This window comes from Schistocerca piceifrons, chromosome X, assembly GCF_021461385.2.
Source record: "Schistocerca piceifrons isolate TAMUIC-IGC-003096 chromosome X, iqSchPice1.1, whole genome shotgun sequence".
NCBI classification, from domain to species: Eukaryota; Metazoa; Arthropoda; class Insecta; order Orthoptera; family Acrididae; genus Schistocerca; species Schistocerca piceifrons.
The window spans coordinates 614,125,101-614,150,946 of NC_060149.1; the positions used below are offsets into that span (position 1 = coordinate 614,125,101).

At 37.4% G+C, this 25,846-nt stretch overlaps 1 protein-coding gene across 4 annotated transcripts in view; it reads left to right on the top strand.

Annotated features, from left to right (window-relative positions):
- LOC124721441 overlaps positions 1-25,475 on the top strand; it is a 253,092-nt gene extending 227,617 nt beyond the window's left edge. For all 4 annotated transcript variants that reach the window (XM_047246420.1, XM_047246419.1, XM_047246421.1 and 1 more), the window contains 5 exons: positions 3,489-3,658; positions 5,697-5,850; positions 6,004-6,151; positions 15,920-16,072; positions 24,356-25,475. In XM_047246420.1, the coding sequence (XP_047102376.1) occupies positions 3,489-3,658; positions 5,697-5,850; positions 6,004-6,151; positions 15,920-16,072; positions 24,356-24,472 (742 nt within the window). In that variant the 3' untranslated portion in view covers positions 24,473-25,475. The remainder of the gene's footprint in view (positions 1-3,488; positions 3,659-5,696; positions 5,851-6,003; positions 6,152-15,919; positions 16,073-24,355) is intronic.
- Positions 25,476-25,846: the final 371 nt, after the last annotated feature.

Genomic DNA, 25,846 nt, shown 5'->3' on the forward strand with positions numbered 1-25,846 from the left:
TTCACAATTCATCCTAAATTCATTCTTATAATGAGTTGCAAATGCCATTAGAAAGTAAATGTATTAACATGTAAGATTCTCAAAAGTCCATAGCCAATTTCCTGCACTGTTTTTGTCTGAGCTTGTGTTTGTCTTTGACATCACTATGAATAACTTTCTGAGCTATAGCTTCCCTTTCTTTTCCAAGATTAGGTTGTTTTGTCTAGGAATTATTGTGACTATCACTCAAGATCCCCCCTCAAGAAATATTACACATTAATTTTATTAAATCCTTTCACTCTGCTGGCCATATTTATTTAGTGTCAGTACATAAATTTTACGTTTATTAAAACTATAATTAGGCTGACAAATTAATATAGCAGACTAGATGAAAAGTGAGATTGTTTCTCAACTGTGATTATATGATCAAGTGCAGCTATAGGAGGTTGAGACTTGAATAGTAACTTCATATTTGCCAAATACAAAGGCAGGTACCACAATAAATTGGAGTTATATTTATGAGGTATGTTTTGTTAGCTCCTAAATCAGGAAAATTCTATAGTGATTTTGTCCAAGATTTATTATTGAAATTAGGAGAATGTGCCATGTGTGTTGATGGCTGCTTGGGGCACTAAAACACAAACACACATGCTCCGTCCATCCACTGTCAAATGCTATGATTGCTATTTGGCAATAACTCTGTCCTCAGTCGTTCTTTCCAGAAAGTATGGCCTCTAATGCGCTTAAACATTACAGTTTGTCACTGTAGGTTTTGTTTGTGGGAATCCTTGAAATAGCAGATGTGCAGTCACCATTGCACATCATTACTAAATTCATCACAAAAGATACTGAAATTAGGAATTTGCAAGACAACAATAATGTGTGAATTGGATTTTCTATAAGTAGCAAAGAATGGAGAGTGGATGTTAAATGAACAACTGATAGATAAGGTGTAAAAGTGCCTAACAGCTACACATAGGTGACAGATATCCCATACACAATTGCAGAACCACCTTTCCATTGCCCCATGATGACAATATGGTGCAGAGTCACAGTCTTTCATCATGGTCTCTGTTGATTTGAGGAAATTCGCATCAGTACAAATCAAACTGATCCTATCACTGTTATGAGTGTAGATTGTGTGTTGAGCATGATTCCCTCTTTGAGAGATGCTTCCACATATTAAATCTCCTATCAGTCAATTGCTACAGTCAAAATTTTACAATAACTGTGTCCTCGGTCACACTCTCCATCAACAGTAGTCTCCAATGTCTTCGCATGTTACACTTTGTGACTGTAGCATTTGGTTGTGGGGGTACTTGACATGGCAGATACATAGACATTAACCATATAGATGTAAGCAGCTAGGCATAGTATGTCAGGAATAACAACTGAAATCCAGTATGTACAAAATGTACTGCTGAATGTGATGGTTGTTTTGATGTTTAATGGCCACCCCACAATGAACATTTTAATCTTAAGTCAATTGTGAACACCACTATACCAAAATCCAGAATACTGACTTAACTGAAAGATCACCTGCCAACAAAAAATAGCTTTTCTGACAGTGACCTGGTTCACTCTTAAACAAGACCTCCTCTCTTTCAGTGCATTCCTGCAAAAACTACATAATGCTATGGAAAATAATTGTTGAGCAAGTGAGATCTAATTTGGTTGCTTTCAGTCCTCTAATAGTTTGTGCAGTCACTGCATGGAATTCCATAGATCATAGTAGTCTGGGCTATTGCTGTTTGTAATAGCAACATGATAGGTAGCAAAATGGTTGAGGTACTTGACTCCCATTCAGAAGGATGGTGGTTAAAATCACCATCTAACCACCATGATTTTGTTTTTAGGTGGTTTCCTTCAATCACTTAAGGCCAATATTGGAACACTTCCTCTGAAAATAACATGGTCAGCTTCCTGTAGCATCCTTCTACAGTCCAATTTTGTGCTCTACCTGTAATGACTTCATCATAGATGAAACACTAAACACTAATCTATATCCCTTCCTTTCACATTAAAGTGGAAGGAGGGAGGGGGGGGGGGGGGAGTGGTAGGTGCTGAAATCACCATCTGATTATATGAATTTAGATTTTGTGTGATTTCATTGAATCAATTAAGCCTAAAGCTAAGATGGTTACTTTGAAGAGAATATGCTTGATTTTCTTTCCCATTGTTACTGAATTTGAGATTGTGCTCCATTTATTCTATACAAGTGCACTCATCAGGAAGAAGTTATTCGCAGTACTCTTTAGGAAATGTAGAAGACTTAAGAAGGCAGTTTAATATATCCTGTTGTTGATGATGTAGTATTAGCAACAAGTAACAGAAGTTTTTATAGGCAATGAAAACTAGCAGGAAAATGAGCAATGAGACTCCAAGGCAGAAGTGGTGCCAATGCTGATTATGAAATGGAGTTTGAGTGTTGCTTGTGTGTATGATACCCTGACCAAAGAGTGTTACTGGAAGACACAAACAAAATTCACAGAATAGCTGTACAGTTTACTATGAGAGTGTACAGTCAGCATGAGCGTATCACAGAAGTACTCAAATATGTTAAGAGAAAGGATGTGCACTCCTGAAATTCTGAGGACAGATACAGTAAACTGTGTTGGGAAACCTACCACTGTCTTCCACCTAGAGCTCATTTAATTATTGTAGTGCATCATCTGTTACTAATACAGTTGGTGGGAAGAGGACAAAGATTGGGAACTGACAGTAGCATACTATTAATAGTCCACCAACCACAGTACCTTGTATAGCTGCTTGGAAAATAGAAATGTGGATGCAGAGGTAACATGAACTTAGAGTTTGAATGCACCATGACACAGAGTGCCAGATTATCTAAGCATGCAATTTATGAATTTACAAAGTTGCACATACCTTTAAAACTCCTTGATACAAGCCAAAACATCCTTATGTGACATATTCTGCTAAAGGCATTCCCAACCATCAAGATACGAAGGTAGTTTTCTGTAGCTAATATAAGGTTGTGAGAATTATGTCAGGAGAAACTGACAACTCATACCAATAAATATGATATCGATATTCATTCTTGACAATACAGATATGAAACATCTCCTAAAATCTTACATTACTGTCATTCACACTACACAGTTACACTTCAGACACACCATCCATAACTCATAATGAGAACAACCAAATGAGCAATAGTATGACCCTCCCTAGGCAAAAGAGTATAATTCCCATGTTACTCCTAACAACCATTAATGAACATAGTAGTGACTTGTAATATTTCTTCTCACTGGGTGAAGTACATGCAAACATAATTTGAAAGTACTGATGAGCATTTCAAGCAGTGGCATCATCATTGATATTAAGACACTGGAGCATCAATGCTTACAAATAGAATCTTTTCAACAAACATGTTCAATGGTGAAATCACATATTTCTCATAGGGCAGGCTTATCAGCTGAATGATTGAACATTGGTATTTGTTGTGGCCTAGTGTGGACTGAGGAGAAATTTATGTCCTTTTTTTTCAGATATGCTGAGTACATTACTGTGCCTGAGCTGAAATATTTGGTGAAGATTCCTGAGAGCATACCATTAAGTGTCGCTGCAATGCTTCCTACAGGAGCACTTTTAGCAATGAATACTGTGACATCAGCACACCAGTATGTTGAAAGTATATTGCAGAAACGCGATGAAAATGGTATGCTCTGTGTTTATATTACTATTACTCCCAAAATACACTGTATTCCGTAAATTAAAGAGATAGATTGCTATTACATTAAAATCCATCAAAGATGATGAAAATTATAATTTTTATTCTGTATGATTGCTCTTATCTCTTTCAAGAATTGGATCTGAATGTAGTTGGAAATTTTTATCTGCAATTTTCTCTGCAAAGTTTGTAGAACTTTAATCACTTTTTGTTTTATGGTGAAGAAATTGGTGGGAATTACTTTTCAAATTTTCTTGTAAATATGTGTGTGGAAGACAGAAATGCCACTCACCACTTACTACAGAATTTAATTTTTTTTGCAAGTCATACATAAAGCTGTGAGAAACTTTGTTGTCTTAACAATTCGGCATCAATGCAAGCAAATGGGATACAGTAGCCTAAACAACTTTAGTTAGCAAGCATGAATAGTGTTCATGTCACAGTGATGGTATTTGTGGGCAGGGAAGTTTTAAATCCCCTTCCATCCATCCTGATGTGGATTTTGTATAGTTTACTTACATTACATGACATGAGTGATACATTCAGGAAGGGCATGGACAATTTCCTCCAGTGTATTATCTAAATGAGCTAGTGCTCTATCTGTGATGTCCTTGATCTTGATGGAGTATTAAAACTAACCTAGCTACCTAATAGCTAAACAATACAGACTAATCAGAAAGGTTTAGAAAACAACAGATAAGTGTGGCAAATGAACTCTGAAGACATTTAACAGCTAAGTTCCAAATTGTCTGTGAATATATAATTTGCCATACATTTCCAGAATAGGATTGTGGCTTCTTTATTAGAAAAATAAAAACAAAGAAAAAACAGCTTTTGACATGTCCATCCTTGAGAGGTATGGAATTTACAGTAGCTTCTGTATCAAAACCAAAAGCTGAAAACTTCAAAATTCATGGGCAGAGCTTGTGTCACTGGCATTAAGAGTAGAGTATGACGTCTAAGTGATAATAATACGTTGGCATCACTCTATCCACACCCAATTTCATATTGCCACTGCACATTATCAAATACATTGAGAAATCGGTGGAAAAATAAGTGCTACAGTCTGTTGTGTATTTCACAGAGATTTGAACAACAGATGTTAATCATTTTTGAGATCAGGATTTTGAGTTCAAGACATCACTGGACAGTGGTGACAGATGTGTACTCTTTCTCACCTACTCATTGTATCAGCACAAACTGTGTGCAGAAATGAGACAGGGGTTTTAGAACAAATGTTAGATAATTGTCACAAAATAAATGAAGAAACAGGATAAAGAGATAAATAAAGAAAATGGGGAAAAGGAAAAAGTACAGTAGCATTATTGTACTCTAAGCAAAAAGACAAAGATAATGCATTGTTCATCAATGAAGTTGGCTTGGTTGCACTGGTATCTGATAATTGAAGGATGACAACAATTGCTTCACAGCCAGGAGATGCCCTGTTGGGATAAGTAATTAATCAGTCTCTCACCCATAGTGGTCTGCATTTAATTGGCTCCAAACACTGTATCTGTGGCAATGCTTTGCTTCTGACATGCCTGCTGCACTTGAAATTTTATAATGCATCTTAAATGTAGCTGTTGAGTTGGAAGGTAGACAGTATTTGGTCATCCATTAAATAAATAATTTCAGAAAATTAATTGAAGACAGTGTGTAATGAAACACACTAGTCAAATCACAGTTGCATTCAGAACCTAAAAACTGTCTGCTGAATGAGGCTAATCCCTGTATTAAATGTCGAAAAAACCTATCTGATGACTGATGAGTGACTGAGATTCCCCAACTGACTGACCTCACCAAAGTGAGCCTTTTTTTGCTGTAGGCAACTGCATGTTCAATATATTTTCCAGCTCAGCACAAGTGTTACATTAATTACGAATTTAAAAAATACTGGAATGAATGAAATTTAATTCCACAAGAGTAGGGCATATAAGAAGATGAATTATACTCAGTAAATAATATTATCTTGTGGATATTGATTTCATGGGAAACATACACTCAATGGACATCTGCTTTGTTACAGGAAAGTGCAAGATTCTCATTGTGGGAACAGGAGGACTTGCCTTGTGGGCAATGCGTATTGCATCATATAAGTACAGTAGCACAAAGGACAGAGTTCAACTAACAGTTGCTTCTCTCAAGGATGAAGGCTTTGTTTTGGCAAAGGAACGTGAAAGGTATATTGTTCAGTATAAATATATTGTTCCTCCAATATGTCAGACTTACATTATTCATGAAAATTGGTTCTCATTTAAAAATTTCATTTGACAATCAAATTTAATTTCCAAAATAGGATTAATTAGAACATTATTTCTTTCAAACACCAACAGGGTTAATGTTGTGCAGTGGAATGAAGACCTTTATGAAAAGCAGTTAATTGAACGTACAAAGGATGCTTGTGAAGGAGAGGTTGATATTGTGATTGACTTTGGAACAACATCCAGAAGTCTTCATCGATCATTACAGTGCCTTGCAAAGGTAAGCAATAAATACTCACCAGTGAAATTTTTTTAATGAAAAATTGTTAATTTTAGCGGCATACATCTGTGAAATCTATGGGATTTGGAAAGAATTGAAAGAAATGCAATACAATACAATGATTAAAATTAATAAAATGGTATAACGATGCTGGTATGCATGTATTGTAATTTAATTAATAAATTTTAATGATTCATCTTCAGCGGAGTATGAAAAATTCACCAACAGATAAATCCTTAATTCAGTCTTAAACTCCACTACATTATCTACAAGATTCTGACTTTTTACTTTCCTTTGTGTGCAAAAAACATTTCTCGTCATAACCCATGTGGTCCAACAATATAGTTCTGCCTTACAATTAAATTACCCCACAGCTCTTAATGAAAATACTTATTAGGCAATTCTATGTCCACTTCATTCATCACTATGTGCATAAAACTGCATTACTTAGATTCAGCCACCTCATTTCTACCTGCAGTACATATTAAATTGTCGTAACTCACACCTCACTAAAAAGAGACTTGTAGCTCTATGACTGTAACTCTGAAAACTCCACACATCTGACCAATAGACTAGACGATAAAAAGTCTCTTTGTGTCCCCACCTAACTTTGGTGTCCCCCAATTAACTGTCTACTGGCATCCATAAATCTTGAATATCTGCTGAGAAAAGACTCTGTATAATAGATAACAAATATGAGAGTCAAACTGTCATACCAAATCAAAAGGATCTGTATTCTATCAGAAGTACTGTACTGAATTTGATCTTGTGACACTTCATTTCCCCTGAACTATGAATTGATATTTTCAAGTATTTTGCAAGTTGCCCTTTAAGTAAAAGGACTGAAAATATTTTTATTTCTATACTTTTATAACCTGCAAAAATTACTCAAATTGCATCATGTGGTACTGTAAGTGGGAGATCATTAAATTATATTAGAAATAATTAAAGATCCAAGACAGAATCACATAGTACACCATGACTTGTGGCTTCAAATTTAAGCACATATTGCTAAACAATGGATGTAGAAAGGGCACATGTGGATATCAATCATACAGGTAAAACAAGAACTATGAATATGCTGTATTAGCTGTTCTATGACATTTTTACTTTTGCATTTAGATGCCACAGGTAATATAAACAAAAGCTAGAACCAAATCTAAAATTTCTCAATGGTAAAAATTTTTGATATGTTGGTTCTAATATGTATTCTACCAAGGTCAATATGGCCCATTCAGCTGACAGTCCTGTTCAGAATCTAAATTGTTTATCCGAATTAAATATTTATAGATTGGACTGTACATAAAAACAAATTTGTGCTGACAACAATGAAAAGGGTAGTAGTTCTTTACAACTGTTTTATCTCATTTTTTTGGAAGTGGCTGGACAACAGTGTGTATACACTGAGGTGACAAGGTCATGGGATACATCCTAATATTGTGTCAGACCTCCTTTTGCACAGCATAATGCAGCAACTTGATGTGGTATAGTCTCCACAAGTTGTTGGCAGTCCCCCACAGAAATATTGAGCCATGCTGCCTCTGTAGCCATCCATAATTCCGAAAGTGTTGCCAGTGGAGGGCTTTGTGCATGAACTGACTTCTTGATTATGTCCATAAACGTTCAATGGGATTCATGTTGGGTGATCTGGGTGGACAATCATTTGCTCAAATTGTCCAGAATGTTCTTCAAACTTAAAGTTAAATTATCCACAACCATGTAGAGAAGCCATTGAAATTTATGAGCATCAGGATAATTTTAATAGGAAAGAGGAGGCAATGAAGCTTAGCGACATATGGACAGTAGCTTTGCAGAATCGCTAGACAATTTTATCTTTGACAAAATAACAATTGATAGTTGAGTTTTATCTTTGACAAGGATTATCTCTGATCATCATGTGTTACTTTGCCCATGACCCCTTTTCTAAACTATATATGTCACTCTTGCACATCCAACTGGTCAGTCGGCAAGACTCAGTGGACAAGTGCCTCTGAGAATGTCCAGTGCAGTCCCGGATGAAAGTTAGATAAATAGATAGGTAAATCATTTACATTTAAGAATTTGGGAACTATGTGAAGAGAAGGCATTTCCATAGTAAAGAGGGTCCAGCCACTTTTAAGCTGATTAGTTCTTTTGTTAGAAGTGACACAAAAAGAACATTTACTTAATATTGGAAGTCCTAATCTATGGTGTGTTATATATGCAAAAGTCAGCACTGAAACAAAATATCATCTTAGAAGTGAACAACAAAATATACCACAGGATTTACTTGAATCACTGAAAATGTAAAGAATTTTAGTATGAAACCAGTCATTATATACAGTTTCAACAAATTGCTCACCCACAAATGTTGCAAGACATCTACATCAACCAGAAAATAGCTAAACACTCTGTAATGTGGGGAAAACCCTATAAAAATTGATCCAGGACATTGTGGAGAAACATTCATCCAGGCTGGCAGGCATTTTGTTCTGTATTTGTTAAAGATCCATGCATCATGTTTTAAAATCCATGAGAACTGGTTATTTAAATTTCTGTTTTAAAGTAATTTTCCCTGTAATGTTGTGATCTAAAAGAAGGAAATCATATTCTGTATTTTGTTCAGTATTAATGCATCTAGTGAAAAAGAAACACATGCCAACCTCTCTGTATCTGTACACATTGTATTAGCCACACTTTTAAAAGGCATGCTGTGTAAGGATTGGCATAACCACCTTGCACAATAACCTGTTCATGTTCCTTCTGGCATAACTGTGTAAGCGAAGTGGAGATTCATATTCCCTCTCTTTAGTTTGCTGACAGACTATAACTATAGGATACACTACTTAGGTAGAGATTCATTCTTGCACTATGAATGTCAGTAAAGGTTTGATCTGAAACTTGTCTGGCAAATGGTTGATATGAGATGTCTGGACATATATATATATATATATATATATATATATATATATATATATATACATATATACATTTTCAATATCAATACCATGATGCTAAGAGATACAGTATTAAGCCAAAGCACGTGTGGAGCTCCGCATTCCCTTTCAGAGTAAATTCATATAGCTGTCTATTAAATTCAACTTATTATTACTACTGAAATGCTTCAGTGTGTCATCCAGATAAGATGTTGCAGGGGTTATGACATTGGACTAATATTCAAATAGCAGAATTAAAGTCTCCTTTGGTCCATCTGTGCCTAGATTTTCTATGTTTTCCCATATTGTTCCAGATGAATATCAAAATTTTTCTTTAAACAGGCTTCAGTTACCTCCTTTGCCCATTTCTCTCCAATTATTAGTCGGCCTCCTAATAACCACAATGCCAGTGGCAGTTTAAACTTTTAGTTTCCTTCTTCATTGATTCTGATTTGCTGCCAGAAGATTCTTAAACACAGTCCTATGAAGACCATCTATATGAATCATCACTTTTTTTTAAAAAAAAAAAAAAAAAAAAGAAGAAGAAGGCACTCCGTCTTCAGGCCATGAGGGGCTTACCAAGACCATCCGACCACCGTGTCATTCTCTGTGGAGGATGCAGATAGGAGGGGTGTGAGGTCAGCACACCGCTCTCCTGGTCGTAAGATGGTATTCTTGACTGAAGCCGCTACTATTCACTCGAGTAGCTCCTTAATTGGCATGACGAGGCTGAATGCACCCCGAAAAATGGCAACAGTGCATGGCGGCCTGGGTGGTCACCCATCCAAGTGCCGACCACACCCGACAGCACTTAACTTCGGTGATCTCACAGGAACCGGTGGAACCAAGGCGGCAAGCCGTTGCCATGAATCATCATTTAGCCACACAAAATTATTATTATTATTATTATAATTCTAACATCCTTCTACAGCCATATGCAGTTGGTTAAGTCATCACAGTCTTCTCCTTTCTCACATTGTTTATGTTATTTACATATCTGATTTCCTTGTCTTGTTGATATCTTGACATCCCTACCATCAAGGGATTTGTACTTTATGAATTGCTGCAGACTACTTATTAATGCAATGTGTAGAATAAATCTTGCAAGAAACTGTTTCTCTGATCTGTATCTGAAAATAACAGTGTTTGTTTACTTTGAAGTATGGCTCACACTGAGCGTAACAGTTGATAGCTCATATCATACTCGTGTTGGGAATGATTGCAGTCGTACACAAAAGCATCTTTCAATCTGGGTTTCACAACAGCTCCTTACATATTATTGCTCTTTTTTATGCCTCATTCTGCTTTTACTAACAACCGAAGTTTTTTCTGGTCCACTGTTAGCACACTACTCAGCTTCGAGATGGTTATGTTCAGTTATTGGGATGTTTGTGGACTAGAGTGGATAAATCAAATCAAGTGATTGCTTTTTATCCTGTCAGGAGACCATAATTAAAATGGTGGGAAAAAGGGTCCATTTGCATGACATTGGCATCAGTAAACTCCTAGTATTTTATCAAAGAGGCAAGAAATATGAGCAAGTGAAAAAGTTTTCTGTCTCCCACATTCTTGTAGAGTTAGGAAATTAATTTGCACGATACACAATAAATGACCAGAAACCTTTGCACCTCCAAGTCTAACTACATGCAGAATTACATACAATTTATTTTTGAAAAGAGCAAAATAACCATCACCACTTGTCTGCAAAGTGTGTGCCAGTGGCTGTGAGAAGCCAAAAGGGAAAGTGTGCAGAGAACAAACAAATATCCTTGCAGTGTCCAGATTGTGATGTCACCTTTTGTATACCTGAGTATTTTAAAATGTACCATATTAATGCAATATTATGAAAAGGGTAGGTTACTACTCATTATATAGAGGAGATGTGGAGTTACAGAAAGGCACAACAAAAAGACTGCTAAACATGCAAGCTTTTGGCCAAAAGGCATTCTTCTAAAGCAGAAACACACACGTGTGCATGTGCCCCCATGACCACTGTCTCTGGCCACTGAGACTGGATTTGAAGCAGCTGCGCATGATGGGAGAAGCAATCTGGATGGTGGAGGTAAGGAGGAGGCTGGGATAGGGATGGGGAACAATAGTGGGACAGGGGTTGGGGACAGTAAATTGCTACTTGTGGGAGCATGCAGGGATGTGGTGGGGACAGGGTAGGGCAGCTAGGTGCAGTCAAGAGTGTACATGGAAGGGGTGGGGGGGGAGGGGGATGGAAAAGGAGAAAAGTAGAGAAAGAGAAATAGACTGGATGTGCATTGGTGGACTAGAACGCTGCATAGCTGTGTAGTGCTAGAGCAGGAGAAGGGAAGAACATAGTTGGGTGAAGGATGGGGACCAACGAAGGTTAAGGCTGGGGTGGGGTCGGGTGGGTGGGGAGGTTATGGGCACATAGGATATATTCCAGGGAGAGTTCCCTTCTCTGCAGTTCAGAAATTGTGCTTTTTTGAATTGCCCAGATGGGATCTCTCCCTGCAATATATCCTGTGTTCCCATAATCCCACTGATCACAGTCTTCGTTAGTCACCAATGAAAGCTCACATATTTAGCAGTCATTTTGTTGCACATGTCTATGACTCAATATCTTCTCTAGATGGTGAGTAGCAATCTATCCTTATCATAATACTGTCATTATTCCATACTGGATTTTCCATATTAATGCAAATTATATACACAGTTGATTTGTGCAAGGCCTTTCAAAAAATATTTCATATGTCTCTTGTCTGAATATATTATAAACATGTTACTAAAATTTATATACACACACTCACACAAACACAACTCCCTAAAATTTGTTAGACAAGGTTTAAAAGTTTCAGATAATGCCTAGTTCAAATTTATTGCTTTCACTGTTACAAGGCTAGGGCTCTAAAAATTTATAATAGTTCAGTCCAGCTGCCAAAACTTTGAGATCAGTCTCAGATGAAATACAGGGTTATTACAAATGATTGAAGCGATTTCACAGCTCTACAATAACTTTATTATTTGAGATATTTTCACAATGCTTTGCACACACATACAAAAACTCAAAAAGTGTTTTTAGGCATTCACAAATGTTCGATATGTGCCCCTTTAGTGATTCGGCAGACATCAAGCTGATAATCAAGTTCCTCCCACTCTTGGCACAGCATGTCCCCATCAATGAATTCGAAAGCATCGTTGATGCGAGCTCGCAGTTCTGGCACATTTCTTGGTAGAGGAGGTTTAAACACTGAATCTTTCATGTAGCCCCACAGAAAGAAATCGCATGGGGTTAAGTCGGGAGAGCATGGAGGCCATGACATGAATTGTTGATCATGATCTCCACCACGACCGATCCATCGGTTTTCCAATCTCCTGTTTAAGAAATGCTTCTGCTTTAGCCTTTTCTGTAAGATTTTCCAAACCATCGGCTGTGGTACGTTTATCTCCCTGCTTGCTTTATTCGTCGACTTCCGCCTGCTATGCATGAAACTTGCCCACACGCGTTCAACCGTTTCTTCGCTCACTGCAGGCCGACCCGTTGATTTCCCCTTACAGAGGCATCCAGAAGTTTTAAACTGCGCATACCATCGCCAAATGGAGTTAGCAGCTGGTGGATCTTTGTTGAACTTCGTCCTGAAGTGTCGTTGCACTGTTATGACTGACTGATGTGAGTGCATTTCAAGCACGACATACGCTTTCTCGGCTCCTGTCACCATTTTGTCTCACTGCGCTCTCGAGCGCTCTGGTGGCAGAAACCTGAAGTGCGGCTTCAGCCGAACAAAACTTTATGAGTTTTTCTATGTATCTGTAGTGTGTCGTGACCATATGTCAATGAATGGAGCTACAGTGAATTTATGAAATCGCTTCAATCATTTGTAATAGCCCTGTACATAAGTTACTTAAAACTATACTTTAATTATACCACATGCCAGCTGAACGGTCCTGTCTAGCAATTGTCAATAGTTTCACTTTTGAGAAATAAGTGTGCCTAATTTCATTGTGAATATTAAATTAGTTTCTTCCCAAGACTGCTGTTTGCAAGCAAAATGTGTTACCAGAGAATAAATATGCAGAATATATGTAAAACATACTTTTAAAGTTACCTTCCACATAGTTTTCTGCTTCTGATGTGTTCAAATTAAAAGTACAGAAACAACTTCTCATACTACAGTAAAATCAAGACTGTAAGTGAACTTAGTTTAAGTATGTTTCCATACAATCGTCACTGCAGATAACTGTGAAGCTTGATTCCACTGTTTTTATTGCTGGATAATGTTTTTGCCAACAACTGGTTTCACATTACTGTGTACTGCCCTCAAGGAGCAGTTTTCTTTTTCATGGAATGCTTTGTAATAACTTTGCGATGCACAACTGTGTACTTTCTACCGCAAAGTCGAGAGGAGTATAATACAAAAACAACAGAAGTGATTAAAGCACTGTGTGGCATAATAGCATCTCATTTAACTAAAATAATCGACCAATCTTTTGAACAAAAGCTTTCCTGATGCATTGAAGTATGCTGAAGTGAGACTTCTGTTCAAGTAAGGGTTGAGGGAAGATGTGGAAAACTATCACCCTATTTCTATTCTTCCACTCCTCTATAAAAATGTTAAAGAAAATAGCTGCAAAACCAGATAAAAAATGTTACTGTAAAGACTGATATTATTATAAGTAACCAATTTGTATTTCAACCAGGGAAAAAAAACCCTGGATGCAGTGAATAGCTTTGTTTAAAAGATATGAAAATCTTTGACTCAGAGAAGTAAAGTTGCAGGTACCTTCTGTGATCTTACAAAAACATTTGCCTCTGTGAACCATGCCTTGCTTATCTATAAATTAGACAAACATGGCATTAAGGGTAGTGCTTTGAATTAACTCACATCATACTTGGACAACAGAAAACAAAGGATAATTGTCACTTCCAGTGCCATTAATTATTATTCTAAATGGAGTACAGTATCACAAGCTGTGCCTCAGTGCTCCAGTTTTGGGCCAATCCTGTTCCTATTTTATGTAAATGACTTACCCGTAAATATAAACTCCCCATGAGTTATGTTTGCAGATAATATTTCTGTTTTAATTGAAAATTGTGATGCAGAAAAAATTCCAAACTCTGGATACCCTAGAAAACTGGCTCCAGTTAAATGGGTTGAAATTGAACATTGCAAAGACCCACATGGTACATTTCAAAACCAAGCATTTGAAATCCGCAGAATTTAAAATACAACATAATGATCAGCTTATGGAAAAGCTAACATAATCGAATTCCTAGGACTAAATGTGGACAAGAACTTAAGCTAGAATGTACATATTGACTTCCTACCAAATAAACTAAGCAGTTCTGCATTTTTAGTGTAAATACTAGCAAATTCCACCAACTTCAGAACACAAAAAATAGCATGTCATAGTTATTTTGAAACTGACATTAGACTTGGTATAATTTTCTGGGGGAGTCCAAATAGTGTATCTTTAATATTGAAACTGCAAAGAAAATTATCAGATATGTGTGTACTGCACTGCAAACAGGATCTTGTTGGCCATTATTTTGGCAACTATGAACCCTAACTGATCCCTCCACATACATAAATGAAATTATAATTTCCATGCACAGCAGAGAAAAATTATTTGAGAAGAATCATTTCAACCACCTATATAACTTGAGAACTAAAAATAATTGTATCCTATCGAAGTCTCAATTGGAATTATATGCATGGACTAATCAGCATATGGAGTTGACAATATGTAACAAGTTCAGGGGCAAAAATACATTTAATATGAAGTCGGAGATTCTAAAAACAGAGCTATAGCAAATTCTGTCAGCGAAATGCTATGATTCAATAAAAGAATTCATAGAGGATGAAATGATAAATGGGTAAATAAGTATTAGATTTTATTGTATATATATATATATATATATATATATATATATATATATATATATATATATATATACACACACACAATATATATGAACAAAGATGATGTTACTTACCAAATGAAAGTGCTGGCAGGTCGACAGACACACAAACATACACACAAAATTCAAGCTTTCACAACAAACTGTTGCCTCATCAGGAAAGAGGAAAGAGGGAAGGAGAGGGAAAGACGAAAGGATGTGGGTTTTAAGGGAGAGGGTAAGGAGTCATTCCAATCCCGGGAGCAGAAAGACTTACCTTCAGGGGAAAAAAGGACGGGTATACACTCGCACACACAGACACATATCCATCCACACATATACAGACACAAGCAGACATGTGTGGATGGATATGTGTGTGTGTGCGAGTGTATACCCGTCCTTTTTTCCCCCTAAGGTAAGTCTTTCCGCTCCCGGGATTGGAATGACTCCTAACCCTCTCCCTTAAAACCCACATCCTTTCGTCTTTCCCTCTCCTTCCTTCTTTCCTGATGAGGCAACAGTTTGTTGCGAAAGCTTGAATTTTGTGTGTATGTTTGTGTTTGTTTGTGTGTCTGTCGACCTGCCAGCACTTTCGTTTGGTAAGTCACATCATCTTTGTTTTTAGATGATATATTTTTCCTACGTGGAATATTTCCCTCTATATATATATATATATATATATATATATATATATATATATTATTGTGATTCTGTTTGTTAACATCAGCTGTTCTATGTTTACAGTGAAATTTTATCACAATTTTGACATGTCTTCTATACCTGAATCAAATGATTTAGATTATGTATGTTATGAGACTAATAAACCACAATTCACATCAGGCAGCAGAAAACTTGTTTATATTTGATCATTCAAAGCAACTTTAGATCCACACTTAGAGAATTACTTTCTATAAACTCACTGATTACTAGCTAAGTAAACATTGGAAAAAGTGATAGAAACACTAATGGTTTCTAAAATTTCAGGGTGGTGTTGTGTTCATTAGTGCTGAAGTGGCAAGCAAGTTGCTGCCTAAGTTTAGCCGAAAAGCAGAAGAAAACCAACATACCATCAAGGCTGTTGACACAGGTTCAATTGAGCAACTCCAGGAACTTGTAAGATTAGTAGCTTGTGGAGAGGTAAGGAATAGGTCATAGAACTAGAAATTACAATTGCCGCCTACCTGCCTACCTCTGAGAAATTACCTATGTAGTAAAAAATACAAGGGGTTAAATCTCCTCCTCTCTCTCTCTCTCTCTCTCTCTCTCTCTCTCTCTCTCTCTCTCTCTCACACACACTTGCCTACCTCTGAGAAATTACCTATGTAGTAAAAAATACAAGGGGTTAAATCTCCTCCTCTCTCTCTCTCTCTCTCTCTCTCTCTCTCTCTCTCTCTCTCACACGCACACACACACACACACACACACACACACACACACACAACTAAATTTTTGTTTATACTCCTTCTTTATATTTTGCATACATTCCAATCTCAGTAATGCCAGAGTCAGGTAATTTTCTCTTTTTGGATGGATCTATTTGCAGTTACTCACTTACTCCTTGCAGATTTCATTGTATTTTTTGTGATTGTACTGAGTTTTCTTTTACACAGTACAATAAGGATAGGGACTGTGCTTGTTGTAAGCAGACACAAGGAGAATTGGCTGGGGTCCATAAACATACGGAGGCTGTGTTGGCCATGGTAGACAGGCTTCTGGTTACTGTTCAAAGCTGCAGCAACATCAGGGCACCAGTGATGATATCTGTGACACCTTTGGTGCTGTTGGAATCCCCTGGTGACCTGGTTGTAACTCTGTGTCTTAATATACACAACATCTGACCAGTTTGTCTTCACTTGAGAGTGAGTGGTGGAAAGTTGTGGGTTCACAGATCACTGGGTGGAAGACAAAAGAGAGAATGGGCCGTATGCCTGGCTACTTAGGCCTTAGTATCAGGTACAAGGTGTTACCCAGTGTTGATAGTACTTCTGAACCTACACAGGATGCCTCTCCTGTTGGGCCAGCAACTGATTTTCCCACCCAGTTTAGACAAGTGCAGAGGGTGGGTATGCTAATCATTGGGAGCTCCAACATTAAGTGCGTAATGGAGCCCCGCAGGAAATAGCAGGCTGGGTGGGAAAGAATGCCCATGTGCAATTTTTATGTTTGCTGGGGGTCATGTCTGAGACTTAGAAGAGGCTCTGCCAATAACTTTCAAGTGCACTGGGTGCAACCAGCTGCAAATAGTGGCACATGTAAGCAGAAGCTACAGCTGCTGCTTGGGTTCTTAGGCCATCCTCAATTCCTCAGTGGATGGCTGATTTGTTGAAGGTAACTAACATTGCATATTGAGTGTAGGCAAAGCTTGCTATTTGTAGCATTGTACATGGTCCTCTGGTTTGGAGCAGAGTGGAAGCTCTAAACAAAAGCCTCAGATGAGTCTGCAGTGATATCAGATATGAATTTCATGACCTCCACTGTCAGTATAGTTCTCTTAATAGGCCAGATTTGCACTACATGCAGGAAATGGCTGCTAGTGTAGCAGAGTATGTGTGGCATGCACGTGGGGGCTTTTTGAGTTAGAAAAAGCCTCTCTTGGGATCAGAGACAAATTGTCTTCCAAAATTGAAGATATGTTAGCCACGGTGTTCTCAGAGAATGCTCGTCCTCACAGATCAGATGAAGAAAAGGTTAATATAATATTAGTAAACTGCAGGAGCATGCAAGGAAAGGTCCAAGAGTTAATATCACTTATTGAAGGTTATAACGCCCAGATCATATTACGAACTGAAAGTTGGCTGAAACCAGAAATGAATAGCAGTGAAATCCTAAGTTTAGATTGGAATCTTTTTTGTAAGGATAAGTTAGTCACCAATGGTGGCAGCATATTTAATGCAGTAAAGAATTCCATAGTATCTAGCAAGGGTATCACAGATTCCGAATGTCAATTAATATGAGTTAATTTAAGCATCAAATTTTGGTCAAAAATGGTAATCGGACGTCTTTTTTAAACTGCCTGCATCAGGAGCTGTAGTGGCAGCGTGCTTCAGAGAGAACTTGCACAATATTGTTAACAACTCTCCTGATCCTGCCATTTTAACAAGGCAACTTGCTGGGCATACTGGGTTGGGAGAGTCATACTATCTAAAGTGGTGTCAGAGACAGGGATTTGTGTGACATTATTCTGAATGTTTTGTCTGAAAATTACTTCAAGCAGGCACTTAGAGAATCAACTCGTGAAGGTATCAATTTGGATCTTCTAACAATAGACCTGAACTTATTGAATCAGTTATTATAGAGGAAGGTATCAGTGATCGTAAGGCTGTGATAGCAACTATGACTACAGGTATTATCTACATCTTCATCTACATCCATACTCCGCAAGCCACCTGACGGTGTGTGGTGGAGGGTACCTTGAATACCTCTATCAGCTTTCCCTTCTATTCCAGTCTTGTATTGTTCGTGGAAAGAAAGATTGTCGGTATGCCTCTGTGTGGGCTCTAATCTCTCTGATTTTATCCTCATGGAATGTTAAGAAAGGTAGGAAAATATTTTTGTTTATAAAGAGTGACAGGATACTAATTGCAGAGTATCTGAGTAGTCAGCATCAAATATTCACTGCTGAAGATGAAGATGTGGAGCCCAAACAGAAAAAAATTCAAAAGCATCGTTCAGTATGCCATAGACAAGTATGATCTGAGCAAGGTTTTAATGGATGGGAAATACCCACCATGGTTTAATAGATGTGTTAGAAAACTGATGTGTAAACAAAGAGAGCTTCATCATAGATTCAAGAGAAGTCAAAACCTAGCTGAATGGAGCAAAAGGAGAGCATAAGGAGAGCAATGAGAGAAGCATTCAATGACTTTGAAAGTAAGATTTTGTCAAATGATCTGACTAAAACTGCTAAGAGGTTTCAGTGTTACATAAAATCAATAATCAGTTCAAAATCCTTTATTCAGTCACTCAGTGACCTCACTAGCACTGAAATGGAAGATAACAGAGAGGAGGCTGAAGTACTAAACTTGGTTTTCTGAAATTGTCGCACTGCAGAAGATTGTAACATGGTCCCTTCCTTCAGTCATTGGATGAATGTTGAAATGGCAGATACTCAGATAACCAATGGGAAAATAGAAAAGTAATTAAAATTGCTTAGATGTGAAAAGGCATCAGGACCAGAATAGATAACTGTAAGATTCTATGAAGATTGTGTGAAAGTACTTGCTCCTCTTCTAGCAGCAGTTTATTGTAGATTTCTGGAGTAATGGTTATACCTAGCAATTGGAAGAAAGCATAAGTCATTCTCATTTTCAGACCAACTAGTAGAAAGCTTCAGAAGCTCTTAAAGACAGTTTGCAAATGATGCAATTGTCTATAAGAAAGTAGCAATGCCAGAAGACAAAATGAAAGGTACCAACAGAGATGTGGAGGCATGTCAACTCCAGTGCCCTGGCCAGTTGTGCTGGATTTCTCGGTTGAGGTTCCATAGCACAAGCAGCCCAATTGAGGTGGTCCCACAGACTCCAGATTCAGGGGAGTTTGGTGGCCAGGTGAGTACTGAAAACTCATCGTTCTGCCCTTCAAACCACACACATGTGCATACACTGTGAGTTGTAGAATTACCTATACAGGACTGATGAATGATACAGGCTCTGTCAGTTGACCTGAACATAAATACACAGTTCTGTCACATTAATGCGACCACCTGTCAAAAGCCTGAATAACCACCTTTTGCAGTGTGGACAGGCAGGAAGAGAGTCAGTGAGGCACTGGAAGGTCCCAACAGTGCAATGTGTGACACATTGCATTGTTCTGCTGGTAGATGCCATCGTGCCAAGGAAAAACAAATTGCATGTAGGGGTGGACATGTTCCCCAAGGATAGATGCATACTTGTGTTGATCCATTGTGTCTTACAGAATGATGAGATCACCCACACAATGTCACGAAAATATTCCCCACACCATAACACTTCCTCCTCTGTTCTCGACCCTTCCGACAAGTGTTGCAGGCTGTTTGCTTTCAGACGTTTCACACTGTTCGCCCCAACAGCCAACTGTTTGCTGGAGCATTAAACATGATTCATTTGAAAATATCACCTGTCACCACTCAGTAGATGTCCAGTTGTGGTATTAGCATGCTAATTCCAGTCTTTGTCACAGTGAACAGCAGTTAGCATGTGTCTGTGGACCAGGTGCCCGCTGCGGAGCTCCATACACAGCAATGTTCACTCAATGGTCATTGAGGAGATGCTGTTGGTAGCCCCTTGGTTCTTCTGGGTGGTCAGTTGCTCAATAGTTGCATGTCTAATCATCTGTGCACATCACCACAGCTGTCATTCACCCCTGTCATCTATAGCGCACATGGTGAACCGTAGTTGTCTCCGTGCCAATTTTGAGTAGCACCATTTTGTTGTGTGTAGTATACTTTAACCATAGTGGTACGTAAACAAGTTTACAAACTTGGCTATTTCAGAAATGCTTTCTCCCTTGGCCCAAAAGCCAGTCAGGTCTTGATATTATTTCGAAGTGGTGCAAAGATTGGCAACTTGGTTTAAATGGTCAGAATGTAAAACTGTGCAATTCATAAATTGAAAAAATGTAATATCCTATGACTACAATATCAGTGAGTCACTTTTGGAATTGGCCAACTCATACAAATACCTGGGCATAGCACTTTGTAGGAATATGAGCTGGAATGATCACCTAGGCTCAGTTGTGGGTAAAGCAGGTGGTAGTCTTTGGTTTATTGGTAGAATACTGGAAAGTGCAATCAGTGTACAAAGGAGATTGCTTACAAATCACTCATGTGACTAGCTCTAGAATATTGTTAAAGTGTATAGGACCCATACCAAATAGGACTAACAGGGGATACCGAACATATACAGAGAAGGGCAGCACGAATGGTGACAGGTTTGTTTGATCCATGGGAGAGTGTCACAGATATACTAAAGGAACTGAATTGGAACACTCTTTGATACAGATGTAAACTATCCTGAGAAATTCTTTTAACAAAGTTTCAAGACCCAGATTTAAATGACCACTCTAGAAATATACTACAATCCTCTACATATCGCTCACATAGGGATTGTGAGGATAAGCTTCCCATGCTCCATACATGAGTGGAACAGGAAGAAACACTAATAACTGCTAGAATGGGATGTACTCTCTGCCAAGCACCTCATGGTGGTTTGCAGAGTATAGATGTAGATGTAGAAAAGGCAACGACCGTACCCTTTCGGACATTAGATATATTGCTCCATTTCTGCATTACAACAATGACTGTACCGTTTTTCTGTGTCTCTCGATGTGTTTTATATGGCCTCAGCTGCTAGTTATGCTGCCTGTGAATGGTTATTGCATATTGATGTTGAAATACGAGTAGGTGGTGGTCACACTAATGTGACCAGACCATCTAAATGTAACATTTTGCACACGTGTGAGGACAGAAATCCACTACTGTACAATGACACTACCAATGAAAAATTGCTGGTAACAGTATCTACTGTAAAATATCTTGGGATAACTATCCAGAGCAACCTTAAGTGGCATGACCACATAAAACAAATAGTAAGAAAAGCAGCTGCCAGACTGAGATTCATAGTAGGAATTTTAAGGAAATGTAACTCATCTGCAGAGGAAGTGGTTTACATGGTGCTTATTCAACTGATTCTTGAGTACTTTTCATCGGTCTGGGATACTTATCAGGTAGGACTGATAGAAGAGACATAGAAGATCCAATGAAGAGCTGTGTGTTTCACCACAGGATTATTTGGTCATCATGAGAGTGTTACAGAGAAACTAAAGGAACTCCATTGATAGACATTAAAAGAGCAGTGTTGTGTTCCACAGAGAGGTTTACTGTTGAAATTATGAGAGATCGCTTTCCAGAAAGAGTTGGACAACATATTTCTTCTGCCCACTTTCATCTCGTGAAATGACCATGACGAGAAAATTGAGTTAGTACAGAGTTAATACAGAAGCTTACTGACAATTGTTCTTCCCACATGCCATTCATGAGTGGAACAGGGAAGGGGGGATCAGTTAGTGGTACTATAAGTACCCTCCACCACATACCATAGGTTGCTTGTGGTGTATGATGACGATGTAGATATAGATGCCTGTCAATTACCCAATGCCTCAAATATACATTGGGTAATTATGTTTACTCCTAGTATTATTTTTACTCTTTATGGAAAATGATCTCTCAAAACTTCAATAGTAAACATCTCTGTGTTGTACAACACTGCTCTTGTAATGTCTGCCACTGGTTTCTTTAGCATCTCTGTAACATTCTCATACTGACCAAATGATCCTGTGATGAAACATATGGCTCTTCATTGGATCTTGTGTATCTCTTCTACCAGTCCTAACTGGTAAAGATCTCAGATTGATGAAAAGAAGTCAAGAATCAGTTGAACAAGCACCCTGTAAGCCGCTTCCTCCATGGATGAGCTACATTTCCTTAAGATTCTTCCTATGAGTCTTAAGCTGGCATTTGCTTTTCCTAGTATTTGTTTTACATGGTCATGCCACTTAAGGTTGCTCTGGATAGTTACCCCTAGATATATTACATATTCATGTAATAAAGCCTCCCAAATCATCTAATTAACAACATAAAACTGTGAACTGTTGATTTTTGTTAATCAAATAAAAAGTCTATTAAAATATATCGGCTTCATCTATAAACAAACAGAAAATAACATTATTAAAACCATACCACACTCTAAAGTTATGCGTGGTAATTACATTTTTTACACTAAACACTTGTATCAGATGAGCAACAGTTATAACTTTGAAAACATGTTGTATAGTGTAATAATATAACTGGCTTTTGCTTTTTGAAGGACTCTAACTGCTAAAGAAATGATATTTTTATGCTATTTTTAGGTTAAGCATTTAATGTTGAAATACTGTATACAGTCACTAAATGTTTATTATTATTATTTCTGTCACACATTTCAAAGTTAAAATTCCAGTCTTTACAACTACAGCCCATTTTTTATACTTAAATTGAAGGTGTTCCAAGTGTTGTAGTGCAGTTTGTGTACATTGTAGGATGCTGTAATATCATAGATATGTTCATTAATTGGTTCACTCATGGAGTATGCTGAAAAAATAATAATTCCACTTTTTGCCCCTTCCTGAAGATATGATGATGTAAGCACTTAGAATGTGACGTAGATGAAGGAAAAGGGGAGGAATAATTAAACATATGATGACAGTGATTCTGGCATGTTTACTAGGATATGATCACAAGTTCTAACATGTGTTCAATATGGTCTCAAGAGTCAGCAAGGTGCTCCACCCATTCACAGCATAGTCAACAGTTGCTTACAGCGTATCCAGTGTAAACAGAGTGATATGTCGCTGTATCCTATCCTTCAGATCAGGGAGAGTCTGGATACATCCCTGATAGACATGATCTTTCAGATATCCCCACAACTGGAAGTCAAATGGATTTAGGTCAGGGAGGACATCATAAAATTGCCTAGAGATGGCCAGTGGTCATGTCATGAAGAAAATCTTTCACCTGGCAAGTGACATGGGGTGTCACCTCATCTTGTTTGAAAATGGTGGTTTGCATGTTTGCAAAGATAGAATCAGGTAACACACAAGGAAGCCCTTATATTGTGTGGGCATCACTGTACACCTAACAGGCCTGTGAGGTGTCATCACTATGAAGAAAAAACAGGAAACAGTGCACTTTCTCATTGCTTATAGTACCATATTTTCACATGGTGGCAGAAAATCAAACTATTATTTTTTTTTCAGCATACTCGATGAGTGCACCGGTTAATGAACATACCTACAATGTTTTATCATCTTGTCATGTAAATCACATGCACTGCAGCACTCAGAATACTATCAATTTTATTATAACCACCCAGGTATATCTACTAAGTTTTTCATCTATTTTCAGCAAGTGAATACTGTTCTGTTCTGTGCTGATTAAAATAAATTCCACATCATCACTTACTCTTTTAAAATTCAACATTTTTACATGTGCTGTTGGACTGCAGCAGATTTTCTATACAGAAGCTGAATATTCATTGTTTGAGAGATGGTAATAGAGTGAAATAGATTCTTAGCTAAAACACAAGGCACTCCTCTTAACACTTTCACACATCATGAACAAAAAAATTAACATTTGATAGTGGGCACAGTATGTTATTATTAGTTATTTAACTTATGTTCTTCAGTTACATATCAGTATTTTAATGTATGTAAAACATATAGGAATAACATTTATTTGCCTTTACTTAACTGTCTGAGACAAAATTAAATTGTCAGTATACTTAAGAAATGTTTATTTTGATAAACAATTTGAGAACCACCTCATGTCATCTCAGTAAACTTCATAATCTTCGATCTGCTATGTTGCTATTGAACTAATATTTAGTTTAATTTCATCTGAATTTACAGATTGAGCCTCCGCCACACACAGTCTTCCCTGCAGAAGAGGCCTGTGAAGTTATCAAGAAGCTGTGTCATGCTGAAATACAAGGTCGAGCAATATTGCAGTTTCATTCCAGGGATTAAGTAGTCCCAGCTTCAAGATCTGATTTACTGGGCTTTTTCCTTCCCAACACAATATATGATCAGTGTATGTAGAGCTTTGTCATCATTCATAGTTGTAAAAAATGTAGTAGTATGCTGCACAGTCTGGTTGTAACTCTTGTGATTTCACAGAAAATGTATTACAAAAGTGAGGAAAACCAAAAAACTAAAATTTTCATTCATTTGAAGGATATGTGACAAGAAAGTAAAAATCTCAATTGTCCATCCAGTGTGTGGTGTATGAATAAAAATGTAGGTCCTCCACTACTTTAGGAGTGAATGTTAGGGTAATGTCTACAAATTCTCATAAATTTTATTGTGCTGTATAACATTAAAAAATATGTTACTCACTGTCAGCATTGTAAGTTTAAAAATAACATATGTATTACATTTTTGTATTATTGTGTTTGTAATGTGAAATTAGTGTAGTATGAGCTGTGAAAATATTTGTAAATAGCACTCATTATTATTTCATTCTCATTCTGCAAGCATTATTACTTCAAATATTATTATGATGAAACTGATACCCACTTGTCTCCTTTTCAAATAGCTTATAACACTTTTTTAGTAGTCTCAATATGAAACAGAAAGACTGACTGATGCTGTTCAGCATTACAGGTTTTAAAAGGAAACCAAAAGATCTAACATATTTTTGCTTCAGGTATTTTTTCCATATCTAGACATGTAGTTATATTTTTTTTATATAACAATGAAATGTTCTGTATGCTTCATAATACATATAGGTCAGCAAAAGCACAAATGCTAACAAAATGTGTCCAAAAACAAGCAAGGAACTTTTTACAAAATCCCTGAATAAATTTAAAATAATTTTGTTGGGATTATTTAATGGGTTGACAAAAAAGATAGTTGATACAAACTACTTGCAGCTGGAAAACATGAAGAGGAGACCGTAGTCACAAATGATGCAATGGAATGTTAATGTAGTACTATCAGAATTTAATAAAGTGTATTTATTATCTGTTGACTGAGTGTTTAATTAAAATACTGGTACCATTTTTGTGGCGGTGTTCGTAGCGACAAACACTTGGCTGTGGAAATGGCTTACGAAGTCACCGCCACACTTTTAATAGCGGGCCGACCGGTCCGCTGGAACAGGGAACAGAAAGATGAAAGCCCAAACACTCATATTAAATAAAAGTCGGTACTTATCTTTTATTCACTAAGATACAGAAACAAGGTCGTGAACTCCGTGTCTACGGAAATCTGTCTAGTTCAAGTCGGAGCGGCTAGGTCAGCGTCGGCTGACGACAAACAACAACTCTGCTGCGATGAACACACAACTGACTAGCAAGTACACAATTCGGTGGCGAGTACACAACTGAACGGCGAATGCAG